General features: G+C 53.7%; 1 protein-coding gene across 1 annotated transcript; it reads left to right on the forward strand.

The window, feature by feature from the left end:
* Nucleotides 1-1176: 1176 nt before the first annotated feature.
* On the forward strand, nucleotides 1177-21486 carry CAMSAP3 (calmodulin regulated spectrin associated protein family member 3). The gene is made up of 17 exons (XM_036740815.1): nucleotides 1177-1431; nucleotides 9659-9912; nucleotides 10032-10154; nucleotides 10362-10448; nucleotides 11690-11828; nucleotides 12565-12704; nucleotides 13298-13391; nucleotides 13858-13912; nucleotides 14134-14207; nucleotides 14329-14398; nucleotides 15009-16569; nucleotides 16649-16788; nucleotides 18269-18525; nucleotides 18620-18719; nucleotides 19743-19855; nucleotides 20211-20329; nucleotides 20537-21486. The coding sequence occupies exons 1-17, from the start codon at nucleotides 1284-1286 to the stop codon at nucleotides 20837-20839; spliced, it is 3777 nt and encodes a 1258-aa protein (XP_036596710.1). The 5' UTR covers nucleotides 1177-1283; the 3' UTR covers nucleotides 20840-21486.
* Nucleotides 21487-22480: the final 994 nt, after the last annotated feature.

Below are 22480 nucleotides of genomic sequence, written 5' to 3' on the forward strand. Positions count from 1 at the left end.
TTCACGTGAAAAATGAGCACATAGGTGTGACTACTGGCAGCTACACACCAACCTGGCTCCAGTATATACACAGACAGGTAGAGGCCTGGCAGACAACTCCATTTAACTCCCCACAGTCCACTTCAACATGGATTTGCCTGACACACAGATTCAGAGCCCTGGAAAGGGTCAAGGACCACGAGTCCAAACTCCTTGTTTTACAGATGAAGAATCTTCCCGAGAGGCAGAGGGAATGGACTTGTTCAAGGTCACTGAGCAAGTTACAATCCGACCTAGACTAGAAGCCAGGCCTTCAGACTTTCATCCCAGACCTCCTTGAATTACAAACCCATCTACACACAAACACATCTCCCATGAACGGAGATACAACACAGGAGCCCTCCCCTACACATAGACACACCCCTTCCATGCACACAGGTCTCCCTCCCAAATTCACTCGGAGCCAGGCATACACCCTTTTCACGTACACACATACAGACCCACGCCCGGGTCTCATCTGTGTCCACACCCGCCTCCCCACACAGACACATCCACACGCTGGAACAACGCAAGCCCCAACACACCCCGATTTCCATCCCCACCTGCCTGCCTGCCGAGCACCCACCCACGAAAAGGCGGCCGGGCGCAGACCCAGCGGACAGACAGGCCTTCTTTGTGTGCGGAGTTCAGGTGCGCCCAGGAGCTGCACAATGGAGGCCTGTCTGTCAGTCTGTCTGAGGCTTAACCGCCGGGGGGTGGGGGTGGGGGCAAGAAGGCGGTGCCTCTCGGGGGTGTCCGGGAACCAGAAAGAACCACCCCTCATCCACACCCCCCTCTCCCCGCCACCGCTACACTGCACCCCAAGACGAGGGGAGACCCAGAGGATTCCCCTCTTAGACACGCCCCCCCATCAGACACCGATTAGGACACCCCGGGGAGCCTCTGCGCCCCGCGTCGGTCAATGAACTCGGCACCTACATCCGGGTGGCCTAGGTCTCCTCGGGATCTGGAAAGAGGGGGCTCGGCCGCCTGGGTCCTGGAGAGGGCGCGGGCGGGGGGCGGGGCGTACCTGAGGCCCGGCCCCCGGGGCGGGGCGGCGGCGGCCGCGGCGGGGCGGAGAGGGGGAGGGTTGTGGGGGGACGCTGCTGCACCTGGAGCCCGAAGCCCGGCAGCTGCGGCGGCGGCGGCAGCGGCGGCGGCAAAGGTGGCAGCGGCGGCTTGGCCCGGTGCTAGCCCAGCCTAGGGGAGCCGAGGCCGGTCCGGCGTGGCCGGGCCAGACCCGACAGCGCATCCCCGGCGCCGTCATGGTGGAGGCGGCGCCCGCCGGCTCCGGGCCGCTGCGGAAAACCTTCCTGGTGCCCGAGATCAAGCCCCTGGATCAGTATGACTTCCCGCGGGCCAAGACGGCCGCCAGCCTGGCCTGGGTGCTGCGGGCCGCCTTCGGGGGCGCAGGTAGCGCGGGCCGCCGGGGCTGGGGGGAGACGGCCGGGCCGGGGCCGGGGCGCGGCAGGTGCGGGGGGCGGGGCTCGGGCTCCGGACCCCGCGGGGAAGCGCCGGGGCCCCCGGGGAACAATGGCCGGCCTGGGGAGGGGGATGCGGGGCAGCTGCCGGCTCCCAGCAGCCGCCGCCGCCGCCCGCTTTGTGCGCTCTGGCCGCCGCCTCTGCTCGGGGGGAGGGGCAGGGGACTCCTGGGTTCCCGGGGGCTCGGGGGCTCCTTCTCCGCCTCTTCGTCCTCCTCTCCCTTCCCTGTCCCCGGCTGCGTCCCCTCCCCCTGCTCCCTCTCTATCTGCTTGGACTTTGCCTCCCCCGCCTGCGGCTGGAGCTGGGGCCAGGGAGGGGTTGGGGTGGAGGGAACCGGCCGTCCACCCTCCCAGGATCCAGGTGTTCGAGCCCCTGCCTCCTTACCCAGGACCCAGGTCTTATAATCCTGGTCACCCTACTTAGCATCTAGGCTTCTGAGTACCCCTTCCCACGCCACCCAACCCAACCCCACCCTTCCCTAAGCCATCCTCCCCAGGCCCTAGCCTTGGGAGAGTGAGGCCAAGATTCTGGTCTTTTTGCCTCCCCTGGTCTGTTCTGTCTTGTCCCCCTTTTATTTAAGTCTGATGTGGGGCTCTCTGACTCCTAGTGTGGGAATGTTCCCAACCAGGTGGCCTAGCAAGGACTGGACTTGGTACCCTCTGGGCTTGCTTAACTAGTCAGGGGCCTAGCCTTTCATCTCAACATGCTGACCCACATGGGACCCAGACCCTTACTCATTCACCCAGCTGCCCCCAGCCTCTCAGAAGGCAGGCCTGGTTTCCTTAGCTGAAGCCTTAACTCCTCCCCAGCCTCAGCTGCCCCTGGGAATACCCTCCCCTCTGAGGGTGGAGCTGGGAGCCCAATATCCTCACCTCCTCATGGCTGCCTGGGAGGGGAGGTGACCGGGGTTAATTAAACTTAGGCCTTTAAGAGCTCCACGGATGGGAGAGAGCCCGTGATCAGAGCAGGCATCATCCTTCCCATCAAAGCCAAGGGATATTCCCCCCCTCAAAGAGCTGCCCCAGCCCAGACCAACCTGTTCTGTGGGCGTTTGGGAGAGAGACAGACATAGTCGGTATGGATGGGATGGAATCCCAGCCCTTGTGTCCTCTCTCATCTTTCTCCCTCCACAGCTTCTGTTACCCATAAATCCCTTTGCCCCTTGCCTGCCTAGGCTCTCTTCAAAGGAAGAGGAAGTACCTTACAGGGACCCCAGAGTCTGGACTCCTAGGTTAGGCTCTTTCCTGGTTATCTGACCTCTAGCCAGGTCCGTTCTGCTCAAAGGAGTGAGGAGAGCCTCCTAATCTGAGTAGACAGCTAAGGTGGAATTGGAAACAGCCCTGAAATGAGAGTCAGGGACCTGGGGTCTAGTCCAGCCTGTGTCTCTAATTTGCTGTGTGACCTTGGACTGGTCCCTGACCCTCTCTGTACCTCATTCTCTCTATTGGTAAAAATGAGGGGATTAGTCTCTAAGACCTCTGGGTGCCCTTCCCTCTCTGACAGTCTGTGGTTCTGTGGCAGTTCTGAGACAGTGAAGTAGCTACAGTGGGGTAGGAGTCAGGAGACCTGCATTCAAGTTCACATTGTTCTCTGGATCAAATGAAAGAAAGCACATAATGCCTTTTGGGTTTGTAAGTTTTCACTGTCTCCAGAGACTGTGTGAGCAGGGGCCAGAGATGGGCAGGCAAGGAAACCCAGGTTCTGTTGATCCTTGGAAACAGAGACCGAATGACCAGAGTCCCTGAGGGCTGCAGAGCCGGGAGTAACATGGGTTTCAACCCTGCCTCTGACACTATGTGACCATGGGCAAGTCACTCAGCTTCTCTGAACCTTGGTTTCCTGATCTGTAAAAGGGGGGGGGGTGGTATAATTATACCTCTAGTTCTTAGCTTACAGAATTGTTGTGAAGATTGAATGAGATAATGTGTGGATTCCCAGAGGCTTCTCTCCAGCCAGTCTCTTTCCTCTCACCTCTCCCCCAGATATAAAAGCATCACCCATCTATCTGTCCTGGGCGTTAGCTTCTATGACCACTTCTCCCCAAGTGACCCCCAAATCTCCATGTCCAGCTGTCCCCCCTCTTCTGAGATCCCAACCCCAATCTCCATTTGCTTCCAGGCCATTCCTGCTTGGTTGTCCAAGAGACTGTTGAGAAATCTTAATCTCATCGTGCCCCAAAGGAGCTGTATCATCTTGACTTCACTGTTTCTGGCAGTGGCAACAACATTTACCCAGTCACCCATGTTCCAAACCTTAGGATGATTTTTTACTTTTTTCTTCCCCCTACCCCTTCAGTTAGTTACCAGAAACACGGCTCACTATTAATACTGACTTGAGGAAATATTGTCAAAGCCTGCTTGGTCTTTTTGCCTCTAGTGTCTCCCTTCTGCTATTCTTGCTCCACACAACCGCCAAAGTAGTTTTCCTATAAGCACAAAGCTTATAATGTCATTCCTCTGCTCCCAGATCCTAAGAGGGTCCCTATTACCTTCAGAAAAAAACATGCGTTCCCTTGCCTGGCATTCAAAGCTCCCCACAATCTGGCTTCAATCGACCTTTCTTGTTGTATTTCCTACTATACCCCTTCCTGTTTTCTGGGTCTCTGCCAGATTGGATGGCTGCTAGCAGTTCCTCAATCTCATCTCCCTCTCTTTTTTCTTTGTGTATGCCTGGAATACACTCCATCTTTATTTCTTCTTCTGGAAGTTCTACAAAACCTATCTTCCTGCCTCCTCAAACTTCTACCCCAGCCAAGCTCAAAGGGTTCTCTTTCTCCTCTAATTTTCCTAGAACACTTTCTCTAAATCTCCCTGCTTTGTCCCTGTTGTAGTTCAGTCCGTTCCATCATGTCTGACTTTCTCTGATGCCATTTGGGGTTTTCTTGGCAAAGATATTGGTTTGCTATTTCCTTCTCCAGCTCATTTGACAGATGAGGAAACTGAGGCAAACATGGTGAAGTGACTTGCCTGGGGTCATACAGCTAGTAAGTGCCTGAGGCCAGATTTGATGTTTTCTTGGCAAAGATACTGGAGTGGTTTGCCATTTCCTTCTTCAGCTCATTTGACAGGTGAGGAAACTGAGGCAAACAGGGTGAAATGACTTGCCCAGGGTCACACAGTAAGTCTCTGAGGATGGATTTGAACTCCTGACTCCAGGCCTGGTACACTGCGCCACTAGCTGCCATACCCTTATCCTAAGAGGTATACCTTAGAGGTTTCCAAAACCCTTTGCACATGTTCATATTTGTGCCTCACAACAAACTTGGAAGGCAGAAACAACAGGCACTTTCTTCCCTATTTTATATGAGAGGAGGCTGGGACTCAGAGAGGCTGGTGTGAGAGGCATGGTCAGACCCTGATGTATAAGATCTAATGTTGTTTCCAGTGCACTCCTCTCCTTCAGCAGTTTATTGTCCTGAGGAGAATGTAGACTCCTTGAGGCCTGGGGCCAGAGCACAGACCTTTGGCATCTCTAGCACCAAGCACAGGGTCTGGTACAGAGTACGTGCTTTTAAAAAGTTTGAACTGAATGTGGATAGCTTTTTGGTGTCCATAAAAATGCTCTGTAAACTCGATTCCATCGACAAATGCTTCTTAAGCACCTACTATGTGCCCAACATACAGCCAGACATTGGGGATGTGCCAGTGAAAGCCAATTCCTGCTCCCACAGAGTTTAAATCCAGCCTCAGACACTCAGTAACTGGGCAAATCATTTAGCCTGCACCTCAGTTTCCTTATCTGTAAAATGGGAATGATAATAACCCCTACCTCCCAGGGTTGTTGAGGCTCAAATGAGATAATATTTGTAAAGCATCTTGCAGACCTCAAGGTGCTGCATGAAAGCTAACCATCATTACAGGGGTTAAGAGCAAATGTCTAATTCAACAAGTCAAGTCAACAAGCATTTTAAAAGTACTTACTGTGTGTTATGTACAGTACTATGCTAAGCTCTGGAGATACAAAGAAAGGAAAAACAGTGCCTTCCCTCAAGGAGCTCACAGTCTAATGGGGGAGACAATATGGACATGACCCTTTACTTACAAGATATCTACAGAGTAGATTAAAAGTATATTAGAGGGGAAGGCACTGGGAAGTCAGGGGGATAGGACTAGGAAAGGCAGCTTGCAAAAGGTGGGATTTAATCTGTCTTAACAGAAGCTGGGGAGGCTAGGTGTCAGAGGTGAGGAGAATACTCCAGACAAGAGGGATTGTCAGTGAAAAGGAGCAGAGTTGGAATATGGCGGTGTTGCCCATGAGGAATGGTGAGGGTTCAAGGTGGCTAGATCTGAGGGTCTGTGGAGGGGAGTAAAATGTAAGAAGATTAGAAAGTTAGAAAGGGCCCAGGTGGTGTTAAATGGATGTTAAATGTCAGAAGGTTTTATTAAAGTCAGAGGACTGCATGAGTATTGTGGAAGGGTTATACATAATGATACATGTGTGGCCTAGGTTGAATTGCTCGACTTCTTAGGGAGGGTGGGTGGGAAGGGAAGAGGGGAGAGAATTTGGAACTCAAAGTTTTAAAATCAGATGTTCAAAAACAAAAAAAGTTTTTGCATGCAACTAAAAAATAATATACACAGGCAATGGGGCGTAGAAATTTATCTTGACCTACAAGAAAGGAAGGGAAAAGGGGATGAGAGGGGAGGGGAGTGATAGAGGGGAGGGCTGACTGGGGAACAGGGCAACCAGAATATAAGCCATCTTGGAGTGGGGGGGAGGGTAGAAATGGGGAGAAAATTTGTAATTCAAACTGTTGTGAAAATCAATGCTGAAAACCAAATATGTTAAATAAATAAATTTAAATTAAAGTCAGAGGACTTCATTGGGTGGGTTGGCTTGGGGTGATGTGTTCAGTTTGCTCTTTAGAGAGACCAATTTGACAGCCCAGTGGAGGATGGACTGGAATGGATAGAGGCTTGAGGGAGGGACACCAAGAAAGCAGGCTACCTCAATAGTCCAGGCTGGAGGTGATCAGGGCCAGTACCAGGGTGGTGAGAGCGTCAGAGGAGAGAGGCAAGCATAGGTGAGACGTTACAAAGGTGAAATCGATAGATTGGCCGTGGAGGGCAAGGAAGAGTGAGGAGTCATGCAGGACACCGAGGTTAGGAGCCTGGGGCTCTGGGAAGATGGGGGAAGGGCTTAGGGAGAAAGAGAATAAGTGCAACTTTAGACAACAAGAAAGTGGAATGTGTCTGTGTATGTGTTTTCCCCCCTTTGACAGGACATAAGCTCCTTGTGGGCAGGACCTGTTTTTTTATTTGGTCGTCCACAGTAGACAATAAATGTTTTTCGAATTCAGTTGAGGTTAGAAGAGGGAGGCCCTCTGACGTGGGAGGAACCTGGGACAGCTGCATGAAGGAGGTGGTATCTGAGCTGGGCCTTGAAGGACCAGTAGGATTTCAACAGGTGGAGATGAGCAGGGCAGGGTAAGGCAGAGTCCTTGGCAAGGGAGACAGTTTGAACAAAGATTTAGAAGCATTGAGGCCAATAGAGAGTTGGACCTGGAGCCGGGAAGACCTGAGTTCAAATCATACCTCAGATACTTACTAGCTGTGTGGCCTTGAACTTCTTAAAGAGGCCTATTCACTGAATGGGCATTACCTCACTCAAAGTGAGAACCTGAAAAGGCCTTAGCCTGAAAGGGCCAGGGTCTCCCAATGCATCCTGGACCGTCTCAAATCAAAGTCAACTGCAAGTCACATCATCATCTCCCTGATGTCATGGCTGTCTTTCAGAACAAAGGACAAACACAAGATGAGCCATTTAACCTCTCTTTGCCTCAGCCTTCTTATCTGTAAAATGGGGATGATAATGGCACCTACCTCCTAGGGTGGTTGTGAGGTTCAAGTGAGACAGCATATGAAAAGTGCTTTATGAACCTCAAAGTATTATTGTTTATGTTAGCTAGTATTAAGCAGGGCGTATTGGGGTATGTTCAGGGGAGGCAGGCATCCTGTCCCGTTTATCTGGAGTATATATAGAGTAAGTCAAGTCAACAGACATTTATTAAACACTGACTCTGTGCAGGGCACTATGCTAGGGATGCAAAGAAAGGCAGAAGACAGTCCCTGTCCTCAGCGCTCTCACAGTCTGATGGGGGTGACAGTACACAAACAGCTGTGTACAGACAGGACCAACTGGCCATAATCTCTGAGGGAAGGTGCTGGGCTTAAGGGGCTGGGGCTGGGAAAGGCTTCCCGATGAATGTGGGGTTTTAGCTGGGACTTTAAAGGAAGCCAGGAGGTGGGGATGAGGAGGGAGCGAATCCAAAGCATGGCGGACAGCCAGAGAAAATGCCCAGATTGGGGAGCTGGAACATCTTGTAAGAGTCGTGGAGAGAGGATATCAGTCACTGATCAAAGAGTACGTGGCAGGGGGTGGGGGAGGAGGCGTGTGGTATGAGGCAGGAGAAGACTAGAAAGGTAGGAGTGGGTCAGGTTATTAAGGGCTTTAAGAGCCAATCAGAGGTTTTAGATTGGATTCTGGAGGTCATTTAGGGAGCCGCTGGAGTTTTATCAAGTATGGGGGTGACATGGTTGAACTGGGTCTTTGGCAGACGTCTTAAATTCAACATGTCCAAAACTGAACTTGAGTTAATGATGTCTTCTCCCCAAACCTTGCCCACCCCTCTTTTCTAAACGTCCCTACTACTGTCAAAGGCAACCACCATCTTCTCGGTCTCAGCTCCATACTCTGTCGAAGTCCCCACATCCAATCTGTTGCCAAATTGTGTCCCTTTGACCTCTGTGACATCTCTCCTGTATCCCTCCTGTGACACTGCCACCAGTCTGGTGCAGACCCCCATTGCCTTATGCCCTCTGGGGTCTCCCTGCCTCAACCGTCTCCCCACTCCAGTCCTTGGAGCTACATGACGGCTGGAGACATTTCTTAAACAAACTCTGCGTCTTCCTCCGCTCTGAGTGAGGTACCTGGCATACATACAGTCAGTGTTTGTTGTGTGAATAATAATCCACACTTTTACAGGGCTTTCCAAAGCATATCCTTCACAACCACCTTTTGAGGCTGTAGTAGTATTTCCCTCGTTTCATAGATGGGGAAACCGAGGCAGACAGACATAGTGAGGGCAACGAGTCATGCTTGAGTTCACGTAGCCTAACTTTATGAGGAGGGTTATTTCCACCCCTGTTTTTACATAAAAGGAAACTTAACCCCGGTTCACACAGCTAGTGTCAGAGTCTGGATTTGAACTCAGATCTTCCCTATTCCAAATCCAGCTGTCTCCCCACTCTCCATGTTGTATACATGAGCAAATATTGAAGCTGGGATTCCTTTCTCCAGTGACAAGAATACATGAAGGGTCTGATGATTCTAGGCCGTAGAAATGAGGCTTTGAAGAGTTTGGGCTTTATCTTTTGCCTATAATAATAATAATAATTTGGCTCTCACAACAACCCTGGGAGGTAGGTGCTATTAATTTTACAGATGAGGAAACTGAGGCAGACAGTTAAGCGATTACTCCTCCCAATGGTTAAGATCTGGGTTCAAATCCAGGCTCTGACACTTGTTGTGTAAGGAGCAGTACAGGGCCAGGATCTCATCTGATTCTTACAACAGCCCTTTGAGGGAGAGAAATGAGGCCTACGAGGGCAAGTGGTTTCCCTAAGGTTATATGGTAGAGCTAAGCAGTTTCACTCACACACGCATACACACGTCAATTCAAGATTTTCTCTACCACCACCCCGCCCCCAGTCTCCTCTTGTGTCCAGACTTCATCCACCTCTGCCAGGGTTATTAATTATTGCAACAGTCTCTTAACCAAACCCTCTACCATTTGTTCTTCCTGGGTCCTTCTCGGGCTCAGCATAGGGCCACAACCTACTTCCCTCTTCCCTGCTTAGAGCAGCTTCAGTGCCCTGACTTGGGTTTGGCCCAGATACCAAAGGAGTGAGATCTCAAAGGCTGGGGAAACCTGTCCTTGCTCCCTGCCCTATCTTCTCCTACCACACCTAGGCTCAACCTGCAGCCCTCGTTCCTCCAGTCCTCTCCTTGGGGATTCTCATTTCCAGATTCCTGCTCCAGGAAGTCCTCCAAGACTGACCATGCCACTGGGCAGGCCTCTGAGAAGCCCGTTGTGCACGGGACAGGAGAGGGGGTTCTGGGTCAAGGCTACGGTCACAGATTGTGTCTTTTTCCACAGAACATGTGCCTCCGGAGTTGTGGGAGCCTTTCTACACAGATCAGTATGCCCAGGAGCATGTGAAGCCTCCGGTGACGCGGCTGCTTCTCTCGGCCGAGCTGTACTGCCGGGCCTGGCGACTTGCACTGCCCCAGCTAGAGGCCCCACCTGGCCCTGCTGCCCTCTTAACGATGTTGGCCCGACGGGGTCTGACCCCGACACTGCCTGATCGGCCTGTTCGGGAGGCTGACCTGCGACACCAGCCCATCCTGATGGTGAGGCCCTGAATGCTTCCCCTTGTCATTCGATTTGTTCCCTGCTATCTCCTGTGAGCTGCTGGGAGGGGGCAGCAGCTGCTTCTTCCCGAAGCCCCACTGGTCTCTTTTTTCTGCAGAGTGCCCACTTGGCTGTGATTGATGCCCTCATGACAGCCTTCGCCTCAGAGTGGACTGCATCCCTGCCTGTCCCTACAGCCCCGGGCAGCTGGGAGCACAAGCTGCTTCTCTGGGTGGACTCGGTAGGCAGAGAAAGCTGTGGGAATGGGGGCAGGGGGATTACTGGAATGACTTGAAGAGCCTGCTGGGGTGACCCCAGCCTGAGGTCTGAGAGTCCCTTGTTGATCCTCCCAGGACCAAGGTCTAGACTTTCTGCCAGGCCCCTTAAAAGATCCTCCTTAGAGCCAAAGCCTAGACAGCCTCTCACTGCCCTTTCTTGCCCCTCCCAGACCATGCGTCGACTCCAGGAGATGACAGAACGGGAAGCAGCTCAGAGAACCCCTGTACCCCCAGCGGACAGTGCTGCCCAGCCCTCGGTGAGGCCTGGCAGGTGGGGTGGGAGTAGGTGGCTGGGGCCTGGGCAACCTGTACCCCGACATCCTGGGGCCAGGCTGTCCCTCTGCCTCCTCTTTGGGGCTAGGGCTGGGGCAAGGCAGGGCTGGGCTGTGACTTTCTCTGTATCTCTCTGTCTCTGTCCCTGCACTGCCGCATTCTCCTCCTCTCTGTCCCTCTCTGCGCCTCAGTGTCCCACCCGCTGGTACTGGAAGCTCGTTCCCGTAAGTGGGTGCGCCTGGCCCCCAGCTCCATCCTATCCCTGCACCCTGACCTGTGAACAGAGGATCTGCGGCCCTGGGGAAGGTGGAAGGGGCGCATCCTCTGGTGGGGAGGGGGGTCAGGGTAGGGAAACCTGGAAACTCATCCCCCAAGAAAGAAGTCAGGGTGTCTCAGATCCTCTGTTCACATTGGCCTCCGCAGCCCTGAGGGCCCCCTGGGGGAGGTGTCCTGCTGCATGCTCTTGCTGCCCTGCCTGCTTCTCCTGGGCTCCCTCCGTCTCCACCCCAAGATGCCAGAGCTGGGGGGGTCAACAGGTCTCACTGAGGCCCAGACCTTGCAAACGGCTCAGGGCTGACCAGAGGACAAGCCTCTTGCTTGTCTCTAAGGTCTGAGCCGGGGGCTGAGGGAAGCCCAGAGAAGAGGGGGAGAGGCCAGAAAGCCCTAAGGCAGAGTAAGGAATGGGGCTCCCCTCCTAGGAATGACCATGGTGATCTGCTAATGAGCCCTCAAGGATGTCCCAGGGAGTGGGGCTGGTTTGGGGGTGGGGGAGCCCTCGGCAGACAGGATGAGGTCAGGACCCCCTTTCCCCTCTGGCCTGGAGCCTGTGTCCCGCTGCGGCCCCCCGCGCTGACGCCCCCTCCTCTCCGCCCCCTCAGCACGCCGTTGCCTTCTGTTTGAAGGAGTCAGGGAGCAAACCCCCTGTGGTAACGTATCTCCCACCTCTGTCCTTCCTGCTTTTTGCTCCCCCTGTCACTGCTCTTGTTCCCCCCAGGCCAGGCTGGGCTGGCTCCCACCAGCTGTCCAGAGCTTGAGGGCCCCTCCTGCTCTGTGCTCGCTCCTCCTTGCTCTCGGGGCCCCTCAGTCCTCCTTTCGGCTGCATGTTGCTCCCTCTCCCCATAGCCTCAAGGACTCACGCACCTGGCCTCCCTGCACCGGCTGCATGCTCTCCAACTCTAGCTGATCTGGGACCACTGACCTCTGACCTCTTCCTTTTGCCCCACAGATCCGGTACCGGAAGGACCGGGCCGTGGCCCGCAGGGCCCCCTGTTTCCCTGTGGTGTCAGGTCTGCAGGACCTGGCCAGCGGAGCTGCCCTAGCTGCCATCATCCACTGCTACTGCCCCCAGCTGCTGAGGCTTGAGGGTGAGTGGGCAGAGCACCATGCCCTGGACTCAGACTGGGAGAGGGCCCAGGCAGGACTCTCCAGACCCAGGCATCTCTGTCCCTGGCTAACCTCAGAACCCAAACAATCAGCAAGAATTTATTAAGTGCCTCCTTGGGGTGGCTAGGTGGTACCATAGTGCATAGAGCACTGGACCTGGAGTTGGGAAGACTCCTCTTCCTAAGTTCAAATCCATCCTCAGACACTTAACTAGCTGTGTCACCCTGGCCAAGTCACTTTACCCTGTTTGCCTCAGTTTCCTCATCTGTCAAATGAACTGGAGAAGGGAAATGGCAAACCACTCCAGTGTCTCTGCCAAGAAAACCCCTAATGGGGTCACAAAAAGTTGGACACGACTGAAACAATTGAACAAAACAAGTACCTCCTATGTGCCAGGCATAGTATGGGAGATACAAAGAAAAAAATAAGTAGTCCCTGGCCTTGAGGAGCTTACGTTCTAATGGGGAGACAATGCGTGTGTGTATGTGTGTGTGTGTGTGTGTGTGTGTGTGTGTGTGTGTACACACACACACACACACACACACACACACACATCTATATTAGCAGAGAGAGAGAGAGAGAGAGAATGAACAGATACCAGCTAAAGAGAAGGCACTTGTGAGGGGCTGGGGGTGGGGGACAGAAGGCAAACTCTCTGTCTGGGCCCCCTCTCCCAGGTATCTTGGCAATCAGGTGCTCCTTCCTATCTTCCTGCAGACGTATGCCTGAAGGACACCATGTCTGTGGCAGACAGTCTATACAACCTACAACTGGTCCAGGACTTCTGTGCTGCCCGCTTGCCAGGGGGCTGCCCCTTGGCTCTGGAGGACTTGCTCTATGTGCCCCCCCTCCTCAAGGTGACCCTGGTGTTCAGGACCCCACCGGAGCCCGAAGGCTAAGCTGGGGCCAGGGGAAGAGGGATAAGGATTCCTGGGTCCCCAGGGGATCCACAGAGGGACAGCAACAGCAGCATCATGACCCCTCCCCCTCTCAGCCTGTATCTCCCTGCCTTTCCCCACTCCAAGAACATCCAGAACAGCCACTAGGCTGTAAAGGGCCTGGAGATCATGTCATATGAGGTTGATGGAATTGGAGATATTTATCCTAGAGACTAGATGGCTGGTCCCTGGGGGTGTGGGAGAGGGGGAGGATGGACATGAGAGCTGTCTTTAGTATCAAAGGGCTCGAAAAGGATGTGGTTTTTTTATGCCTGGCCCCCGAAGGCAGAACTAGGAGGAAATGGTAGAAGGCTGCATTGAGACTCAGAAGGAAAACCTTTGTAAGAATGAGAGTCATCCTTAAGTGGAGCAATGGTGGTCTTGGGAGGTAGTGAGCTCCCCCTCACAGGAGTTTCTCACGTAAACGCTGATTGGTTACTTGCTGGGCTTGTTGCGGAGGGATTTTTGTTGCCCCTTCCAAATTCTCGACTTTGGTGTCTCTCGGTCCCTAGACTAACGTGGCTGTGCTGCTAGCTGAGCTGTTTCTTTGCTTTGAAGTGTTGAAGCCAGATTTCGTGAGGCCCAAGGAGCTGCCAGATGGACGAGGTGAGGCTGGAGCGGGGACTGGGACAGGGAGGCAGAGTGGGGAGGTGGGGGAGGGCCTAAGAGCTGCTGTGATGTAGCTGGGTGGTGCAGTGGCTACAGCATTGGACCTGGAGTCAGGAAGCCTGAATTTGAGTCCTGTCCCAAATACCCCGTAGCTGTATGATCCCTGAGCAAGTTACTGAGTCTCTTTGCCTGTTTCCCCGTGTGTAAAGTGGGGATAGTAACAGCACCTACTTCTCAGGGTTGTCGGGAAGATAAAGTGAAGCACTTTGCAAACCTTACGTACTACCTAAACACTGGCTGTTGCTGTTGCTTTTGGTGGCGGTGGTAGGTGAGGCCAGGGAACTGAGGCATCTGAGTAGGGTGAACTGTGTGGGAGTACTCCGTAGAGTGAGGCTAGGGCTCAGGCTGAGGCTGGCTGTCCTCTTCAGGCTGTGGCCCCACATTCCCTTCATCTTTGTCTCAGGTTCCTCTCCTGGGGTCAGTGAAGCTTCTACCCCACCGAGTGGCAATGGAGCCAGGTACGGCCTCCTCCCCACACCAGATCCCCTGGTGGCTCCTCAGGTCCATCTGTCCCCTCCTACCTGTCCTTCCCTCTGTTCTGTTCCCCTCCCCCTTGGCCACTGGATGCCCCTTGGAGGCTTGGGATGGAGCCCGTAGGTCCTGTTGCTCTGGGTTTTGGGGGATGGTGGGGGCAGGGAATGCAGTGCATGGGTTGATTGCATTTCCTTCCTACCTGCAGCTCCCCTGTTTTCAATTTCCGGCACCCACTTCTGTCTCCAGGAGGGCCACAGTCCCCACTCCGTAGCTCATCAGGTGAGAAGGAGCTAGGTGGGGGTGGGAGGAGAGGGTCAACCTGCTTTCTGTTTCCCTGCCCCTCCCGTGTTGTTTCTTAGTCCTAAGGAAGTAGCTGGAGCTGACCTCTGACTCCCCACAGGTTCCTTACAGTCATCACCCTCCATGACTCACATAGAGGCTTTTGGGAAGGCCTGGAACCGGCAGCTCAGGTGAGGAGTCCGGGCCAAGAGGCCTGGGGGTGGGGTCATGGCAGCTTAGGGCTGGAGGGGAGAGGGTGTGGAGGAACAGAGCTCAGGTGCCTAGTTCTCTAGCCCCTTGGTCCTTTTCTCTCTAGGGCCCCAATTTTCCTTCTCCATCTATTGGTGGTCAGTGGGCCACTGCCTCCCTCAGCCCCATCAGGTCCCTCGGTTCATTGGCCAGACTGTGATGATAGTCACTTGGTCTTAATGAATAATGGGCCTTTTGGGAAGTCCACTGGTTGTGGCAAGGCCTCATTCTGTCCCATGTTTGTGGGCTCTTAGCTGCCCCTGCCCCTTAGCTGGGCTGATTTTCTTGAGGGTCCAGTAGTGTTTAATGCCTGTCTCTTGGTCAGTTTCTGGTGCTCTAGTAGCTCTACCTGGCAGCTCTGACCCCAGCACTCAAAGGAAAGGTGTAGGCTTCAGGCCTGCCACTGATTCCTGAGAGCCTCCAAGAGCAGGGTTGGGGGAGGTTCCCTAGCCAAGGGCCAGAGCCAAACATTGGAGAGGGAGTGACTGGGGGGCCGTGGGGTGGGCCAGGGGTTCAAGGCTAGAGTCTTAGCCCCCGTCTGGCCCTCCCCAGCCGCCCCCTGTCCCAGGCTGTATCCTTCAGCACTCCCTTTGGCCTGGACAGCGACGTGGATGTGGTCATGGGTGACCCAGTACTGTTACGCTCTGCCAGTTCTGATAGCCTGGGTCCCCCAAGGGCTTCAGCGTCGCAGCCTCCCCCAGAGCCAGCCCCGGAGCCTGGGGACCTCCCTACCATAGAAGAAGCCCTGCAGATCATCCATAGTGCTGAGCCCCGCCTGCTCCCGGATGGTGCCGCTGATGGAGGCTTCTATCTCCATTCCCCCGAGGGACCCTCAAAACCTACCCTGTCTTCATCCTACCCATCTGAGACCCCAAAACCTCCTGCTTACTACCCCCATCCAGAGGGGGCCCCCAAAGCCTCAAAACCACCCTTGGCTTCACCCTACCCACCTGGAGAGGCCTCTAAAACAGTCCCACCTGAGGGGCCCCCAGCCACACCTACCCAGTCTGAAGTGCGCATGACAAGCTTTGCAGAAAGGAAGAAGCAGCTGGTGAAGCCGGAAGGTCGGGGTGGGGAGGAGGCTGGGGCAGGGGGCCTTCCTGAGGCCCCTCCAGAGGCTCTGAGCACAGAGATGAGTGAACTGGGGGCAAGACTGGAGGAAAAACGCCGAGCTATTGAGGCTCAGAAACGGCGCATTGAGGCCATCTTTGCCAAGCACCGGCAGAGGCTGGGCAAGAGCGCCTTCCTACAGGTGCAGAGGCGAGAGGCTGGCATTGAGAGCGATGGGGACGGTGTCGATGGGGACAATGGCTCTGGTGCACAAGTGGCCGAAGGCTCCCCAGGCTCAGGGCCTGGTGAGAGGCCAGCCGGTGAGGGCCGTGGAGAGCCTTCCGAAAGGCCCAAGATGGTGACCTTTTCCCCGGAGGTGGGGTCTGGCCGACTTTCAGAGGAGGGCCTGGGGGACTATAACCGGGCGGTCAGTAAGCTGAGTGCGGCCCTGAGCTCTTTGCAGAGGGATATGCAGCGGCTCACGGACCAGCAGCAGCGGCTCCTGCGGGAGCCTGAGCACCCTGGGCCTGGCCCACCTGCCGCTGCTTGGATCATTCCTGGACCTGCTGGGCCTCGGGCTCCCTCCCCAGCCCCGGCTCGCCGCGCCCCACCCCCTCGGTCACCCCAGCCACCCCCACGCCGAGCCTCTGTCCCTGCTTCGACCCCAGCTCCCCGTAGCCCCAAACACGCCCGGCCCGCAGAGCTGCGGCTGGCACCCTTGACTCGGGTACTGACTCCACCGCATGATGTGGACACTCTTCCCCACCTGCGCAAGTTTTCACCATCCCAGGTGCCTGTTCAGACCCGTTCATCTATCCTCTTTGATGAGGATCAGCCTGGCCCTGGGCCTTCAAAGCCAGAGCCCGAGCCCGGACCCAAGCCAGGAGAGGTTCCTGCTGAGCCCCTCGGAGGGGCTGCCACCCCATCTGGCCGGCCAGGGCTCATTGAGATCCCACTGGGGAGTCTGGACAGTGATGGGGATGGGAGCCCCCCTGGAGGGGAAGACTCTCTGGAGGAGGCTGTGAATGGAGAGCCACGGACTGGCCTGGGTTTCTTCTATAAGGTGAGATGGAGGGAGCTCAGGGGTTGGTGCCTGGCCCAGGGTAAGAGTGGTTGGGAAGATGGATGGATGTTTTCTACAGGATGAGGAGAAGCCAGAAGATGAGATGGCACAGAAGCGGGCTAGTCTGTTAGAGCGGCAGCAGCGGCGGGCAGATGAGGCGCGGAGGCGGAAACAGTGGCTTGAGGTGGAGAAGGAGCAGAAGAAGGAGGAAGCCGCCCGGTGAGCCTTGACTGGGTTACTGGCCTATCTCAGCCCACTCTGGAAAGGAACCTGCCCTGGGGGTCAGGCTGCAGGGAACCTAGTCAGCTCCCTGACTTGGCCGCTGGCCCTGGGCCTTTCTTCCTTCCCCCTTTTCAGTTCTCTGATTCTCCAGCCCCCACTTGGGGACTCATTTTGCCTCCGGGCCCTCTCTGAGCTTGGCTGGGTCCTGTGTCACCAGTCCCTCCTGTCCCTTCTCTGCTTGTCTGCCCCTTTCCACCTCTTGTTGCTTATTTCTAGAATCTGTCTTCCCATCCTCTGGACCCCATAAGTCCATTTTCCAGGGCTTATTCAAAAGAAAAAAAGTTCAGTATGTAGTTTCAGAAATAACTTACCCAGGAGAAGGGGCTAGATGTATATACTAAAGAAATCTACTGTCTCAGGTGAGGCGATTCTAAGCCTTCTAAGCTATTCTGCATAGCCAGGTTGCAATGGCTTCTCATAATTCTAATTCACCCTTGCCCAGCTGGGAACCCTTATCTCTCAGTGATGTGTAAGAGCCCTGGATTTGGAGTCTCAGGACCTGGATTCAAATCCTGACTCTGACACTTAGTTGTCTGTGGGACCTTGGGTGAATCACTTAACTATTCTGAGCCTTGGTTTCCTCATATGGCTGAGTTAGACTAGGGGATAGGAAAAACTTCCTAACAAGCGGTGCTATTCAAAAGTGATTGGATTCCTCTTGCTTGCTTTGAGTCTCCAGGCAGAGTCAAGATGACTGCTTTTAGGATATGTTGTGGAGGTATCCTTGTTCATTAGCTAAGTGGCTCAGTGCTGGTCCCAGAGTCAGGAAGACCTGAATTCAAAACCAGCTTCAGATAACTCAATAACTGTGTGACCCTGGGCAAGTCACTTGACCTTTATCTTAGTTTCTTCACCTCTAAAATGGGGATGATAAGAGCACCTGCCTCCCAGCGTGGCTGGGAGGATCAAACAAGACATTTGTAAGTGCTTAGCACAGTACCTGGCACATAGTAAGTGTATATAAATGCTAGCTACCTTTGTTACTGTTAGCTGTTATTATAGCTAAATAAATGGACCCTGAGGTCCTTTCCTACTGTGTGACCGACATGTAAGATTCCTTTCAGCTTTAATCTTACAGCTCTTTCGTCATTGCCTGACCCTATCAAATCAGTTGGGGACTGGCCTTCTTGGGGTGCACTGGATCAAGCTCATTGGTCCATTCCACACATTCATAGCTCCCTTCTGGCCAATCTGGAAGCCTCTTCGTGGTGTGGTGGGCTTAGGGGTGCTTTGCCCACACCCCTACCTAATTTTCGATCCACTGCTCCTCAAAGGGGACACAGACGGTATAAATTTCCTGGGTTACTCCTCTCAAATGAGAATCATTTAGTTTGACATGCACATGCTCACCAAGGACAGGTCCATTCTTTACGCCCACCTCTCATTTCTTGCTCTGGGCTGCTGTGTTTTCCCTCAGGTTGGCCCAGGAGGAGAGGGCCCGAGTTGGGGCTGGGGCCAGCCTTGAAGAAGAGGGCCCAGCCCGGAGAGGGGACTTTACAAGACAAGAATATGAGAGGCGGGCACAGCTAAAGTTGATGGATGACCTGGACAAAGTACTCCGACCTCGAGGGGCAGGGGGAGGGCCTGGAAGAGGGGGTGCCCGTCGGCCGCCTCGACCTCGATCTGGCTGCTGCGATGACTCGGCTCTAGGCCGCAGTCCCCGAGGTCTCTTGGGTAAGGGGGAGCATGGACAAGTCAGTGATGGTGGTGGGGGTTGCCAAGGGAAGAAAATAAGACTGAGGATCATACTTCTTATTTCTCCCACCAGGGTCCCGACTTAGCAAAGTTTACTCCCAGTCCACCCTGTCCCTTTCTACTGTGGCCAATGATTCTTCCAACAACCTTGGGGTAAAAAGGCCCACATCCAGGTAAATTTACACTCCTCCCCCACTGCTCCCCACCCAAACCTACCCAATCTGAGTCTGTGTATCACTGTGTCTGGTTGTCCGTGTATATGTTTCAAGTGTGACTGTGTGTGTGTATCCCAGCAGGCAGGTGGTCTGCTCACTGGTTGGGTTAGCATCCTTACAGACAAAAGAGTTCAACCTTGGGAAAGCTAAATTCACACTGGGGTTTTGTTTTTAAACCAGTTATTCTCTGTACAATTGGGGCAAATTCACACAATTCTAGAATGGGTTATTCAAAGGATGGTTTATGAGCATTTAGAAATAGAAGCACGGGCTCATCATGAACAAGTCATGCTAGATGACCCCTCCCCCCCAGCCCCCATTTCTTTGACCAGACTGATAGATCAGGGAAACGTGATGCCATTCCTGAGGACAAAATGGAAACACTGGGCAGGATAATAGTAAAGTTAACACTATTCACAGCTGTTGAATTTCTAGATGTAAAGGGTAGTGATTAATGTGTCGATGTCCACTTGGAGGGCAGACAAGAAGTGGGGAGATGTGCACATGCTCTTGGCATCCCTATTGTCTGGCTCAGAGTAGGCAGTTAATGAATGTCTGTTTGGTTGAATTGATGACCATACCTTTCAAGGATCATTTGAAGGAGCTAGGGGTGTTTAGCCTCGAGAAAAGAAAACTTAGTGGGGAAAGGATTATGGTCCTCAAGTAATTGTAGGGACATCAGAGGGTAGAACTATAAGCAAAGAGAGGCTGAGGGATAAATTTAGGCTTAATATAAGTAAGAACTTGCCAACTATGTCAAAGGACTTCTATTTCAAGAGGTCTTTGAGCAGAGGCTGAATGAACAACACGCGTTGAGAATTCGATAGGGCAGTTGGACGAGATGGCTTCTAAGGTTCCTTCTAAATCTGGGATTCTGTGAATCAAGGAGACTAGAGAAGGGACCATATGCCAGGCTTCCCAGGAGTAAGAGGCATCTGGAAGACCTCCTTCCCCACTGAAGTGACATCCCTTTCTCTTCAGGGCCCCTTCTCCATCAGGCCTGATGTCCCCCAGTCGCCTGTTGGGTAACCGAGATCGAGACTGGGAAAATGGGAGTACTGCCTCATCACCGGCCTCTGTCCCAGAATACACAGGTAAGGCCTTGGCTGGGCCCTCATGGGAAAAGGGAATGAATGGAGACAGGATGGTGGCAAGGGTGGGGTCCCGAAGGGGCAGGCTAGGAACCTCTAGCTCTCCAGGGCGTGTAGCACATGTGTAGTGGGAAGAATCACTGGACCCTCAGAATCAGGCGACCTGTCTGGGTTTGAATCCTGATTCAGATCCTTCTCTGGCCTCCGTTTCTTCATGTGTAGAATGAGGGTAAGGATGTTGTTGGGTAGTTACACTACTTACCTCACAGGTCTGCTTTGCTGGCATTTTCCAAAGGTGAGTTTGAGCTGCTCATGCTCTTTTTCTGATTATAACTTCCTTCTCCCCCTCACGCCCCAGGCCCCAAGCTGTACAAGGAACCCAGCGCCAAGTCCAACAAGTACATCATCCACAATGCATTGGCCCACTGTTGCCTTGCTGGCAAGGTCAATGAATCTCACAAGAACCGCATCCTGGAGGTGAGGCCAGGGCTGGGCCCATGGTATCCCTATAGAAATCTCCATCCAGTCTGCTTTAAGCCCAGTTCCCCTCTTCTCGCCCAACTCATTGCTCCTCCCAAGGTTCCACTTCTCTTGTTTATAAGGCTCCAATATCCCTGATTCCTCCCCTCCCTCTCTCCCCACCCCCACCATCAGCCTTGTCCTAACAACTCATCCTGATCCCAGGAAATCGAGAAGAGCAAAGCCAACCACTTCCTGATCCTCTTCCGGGACTCAAGCTGCCAGTTTCGGGCCCTGTACACGTTCTCTGGGGAGACAGAAGAGATGTCACGCTTGGCTGGCTATGGCCCCCGAACCATCACCAAGTCCATGGTTGAAGGGATCTACAAGTACAACTCAGACCGGAAACGCTTCACACAGATTCCCGCCAAGACCATGTCCATGAGCGTGGATGCCATCACCATCCAGGGCCACTTCTGGCAGACCAAGAAGCCCAGTACCCCAAAGAAGCCCAGCACCCCTAAATAGCCCAGACTTTTCCTGCCTGGCACTATAAGGCCTGGACTCTAAGGCCCCAGAGCGAGCCAGGGGGCTTCTATCCCCAAGGGCAGCGCTCTAGAGGGATGGGGGAGGCCCTCTACTGAGGTGAGGGGGTGCTTTATACCACCCTATCCCAACCTGGGCTCTTCTCTCCTCCCTGGTTAGGAGACTGAGGGCAGGAAGGGGGTTTCAGCTCTTGCCTCAGCCCCCTCCTCAGCCCTCTCCCCATCTGCATGTTTCTTCTATCCCAGCGCCTCTTGGAGGCAATGTCTTTGTTCCCTGTTACCCCACCCCAGCCACCTCTTGCCTGGACAGATCTTAGTCCCCACTGTTGGGGGGCTCCCAATTTCCAAGCCTTTGGAAAGCCAGTTTCTAAATTCTGGCATGAGCCAGGGTTGGATTCCAAAGGGGACTGGACCTGCATTCGACTTTTTTTTTTGGAGGGGGTATTGGGGATTGGTTTCCTTACTCCCCAGGCCCCGAGGTTCTCTTCTTCCCTGGAAGACTCTGAAGGGAGTCTCTTCATCTTTGTCCTGTCCTGCTGTGGGGAGGGGGAAGCTGGGAGCTTCAGGGACTCAGGGCTCAGCTCAACAACCCCCTGCCCCTGTCTGTCCTCCCCACCTTGAATAAAATAATTTAAAGAGATGTTCTTGACCCCTTCCTCCTCTAGGAAGGGGTGGTTGGAAGCTGAGGGAGGGAGGCTGGGAGGAAGGGCAGGCTCAGGGCTCCCAAGCTGAGCATCTGGACCAGAACCTATATAGGAATCCCTCCAGCCTCCATACTAAGGCCCTCCAGTTATGGGGAACCTCCAATATTTCCATGGCAGCTTATTCCTAAATCTTTCCTTATATTGAGCCAGAATTTCCTCTCCTTGCTTCTCCCAGCTCTTCCTTCTGAGGTCTTCTGATCAAAGTGAGCAAGTCTCTCAAAGTGACAGTTCTTCTAATCCCTGGAGGGGCTGTCAGAGCCCCAAGTCAGTTTTCTCCAGGTCAGAGGTCCCCAGTTCCTCCGAGGGTTTCTCATATCATGGTCTCTAGGCCCCTGGCCACCATTCACTTCAGAATCTTCTCCACTTTGTCAGTATCCATCCTAAAACAGGGTACCCAGGGATGCTCCTACCTGCATTCCTAAGGGCAGTAGTCCAGCCATCTCTCTGGTTCTGGACCCCACCCTCTCTTCTAACACAGCCTCTCCATTGGCTCTGTCTCAGATCCCAACTCATACTGACCTCGAAGTGCCCTAAAGCTCCCAGATCTTCAAACCAACTCTTGTCAAGCCACACCTCCCCTGTCCTGTTTTTGCCATTGATTTTTTGAACCCAGAGGACTTACTCAATTTTTATCTAATTAGATCCAGTCCATTGTAGCCCATTAAGTTATTTTTAGGTCCTGTCAGCTAATGTGTTAGCTGTGTCTCTGTCCTTGAGTTGGTCTGAGCTGGGACGCTTCCTGCCCACCCCTCTTCCCTCTAGCTGGCTATTTGCACAGTAAGATAGCTATTACCCATGGAGAAGTGATAGAGTGGGAGGGCCTCTAAAGAGAAGGGTTTGGCTATCCAAGAAATGCTTTCTGGAGAAGGTCGCTACAGAGTAGTGAAATATCTTGAGCCAATGAGGGAACAAACTATCAT

Source organism: Trichosurus vulpecula, chromosome 1 (genome assembly GCF_011100635.1).
Source record: "Trichosurus vulpecula isolate mTriVul1 chromosome 1, mTriVul1.pri, whole genome shotgun sequence".
Classification (NCBI taxonomy): domain Eukaryota; kingdom Metazoa; phylum Chordata; class Mammalia; order Diprotodontia; family Phalangeridae; genus Trichosurus; species Trichosurus vulpecula.

Bases quoted from the DNA above. Each gene is read 5' to 3' on its own strand.
- CAMSAP3 (XM_036740815.1), top strand. From the start codon at position 1,284: ATGGTGGAGGCGGCGCCCGCCGGCTCCGGGCCGCTGCGGAAAACCTTC. The intron at 10,155-10,361 runs GTAGGCAGAGAA...TGCCCCTCCCAG, and splicing joins TGCTTCTCTGGGTGGACTCG to ACCATGCGTCGACTCCAGGA. The intron at 13,913-14,133 runs GTACGGCCTCCT...TCCTACCTGCAG, and splicing joins CCGAGTGGCAATGGAGCCAG to CTCCCCTGTTTTCAATTTCC.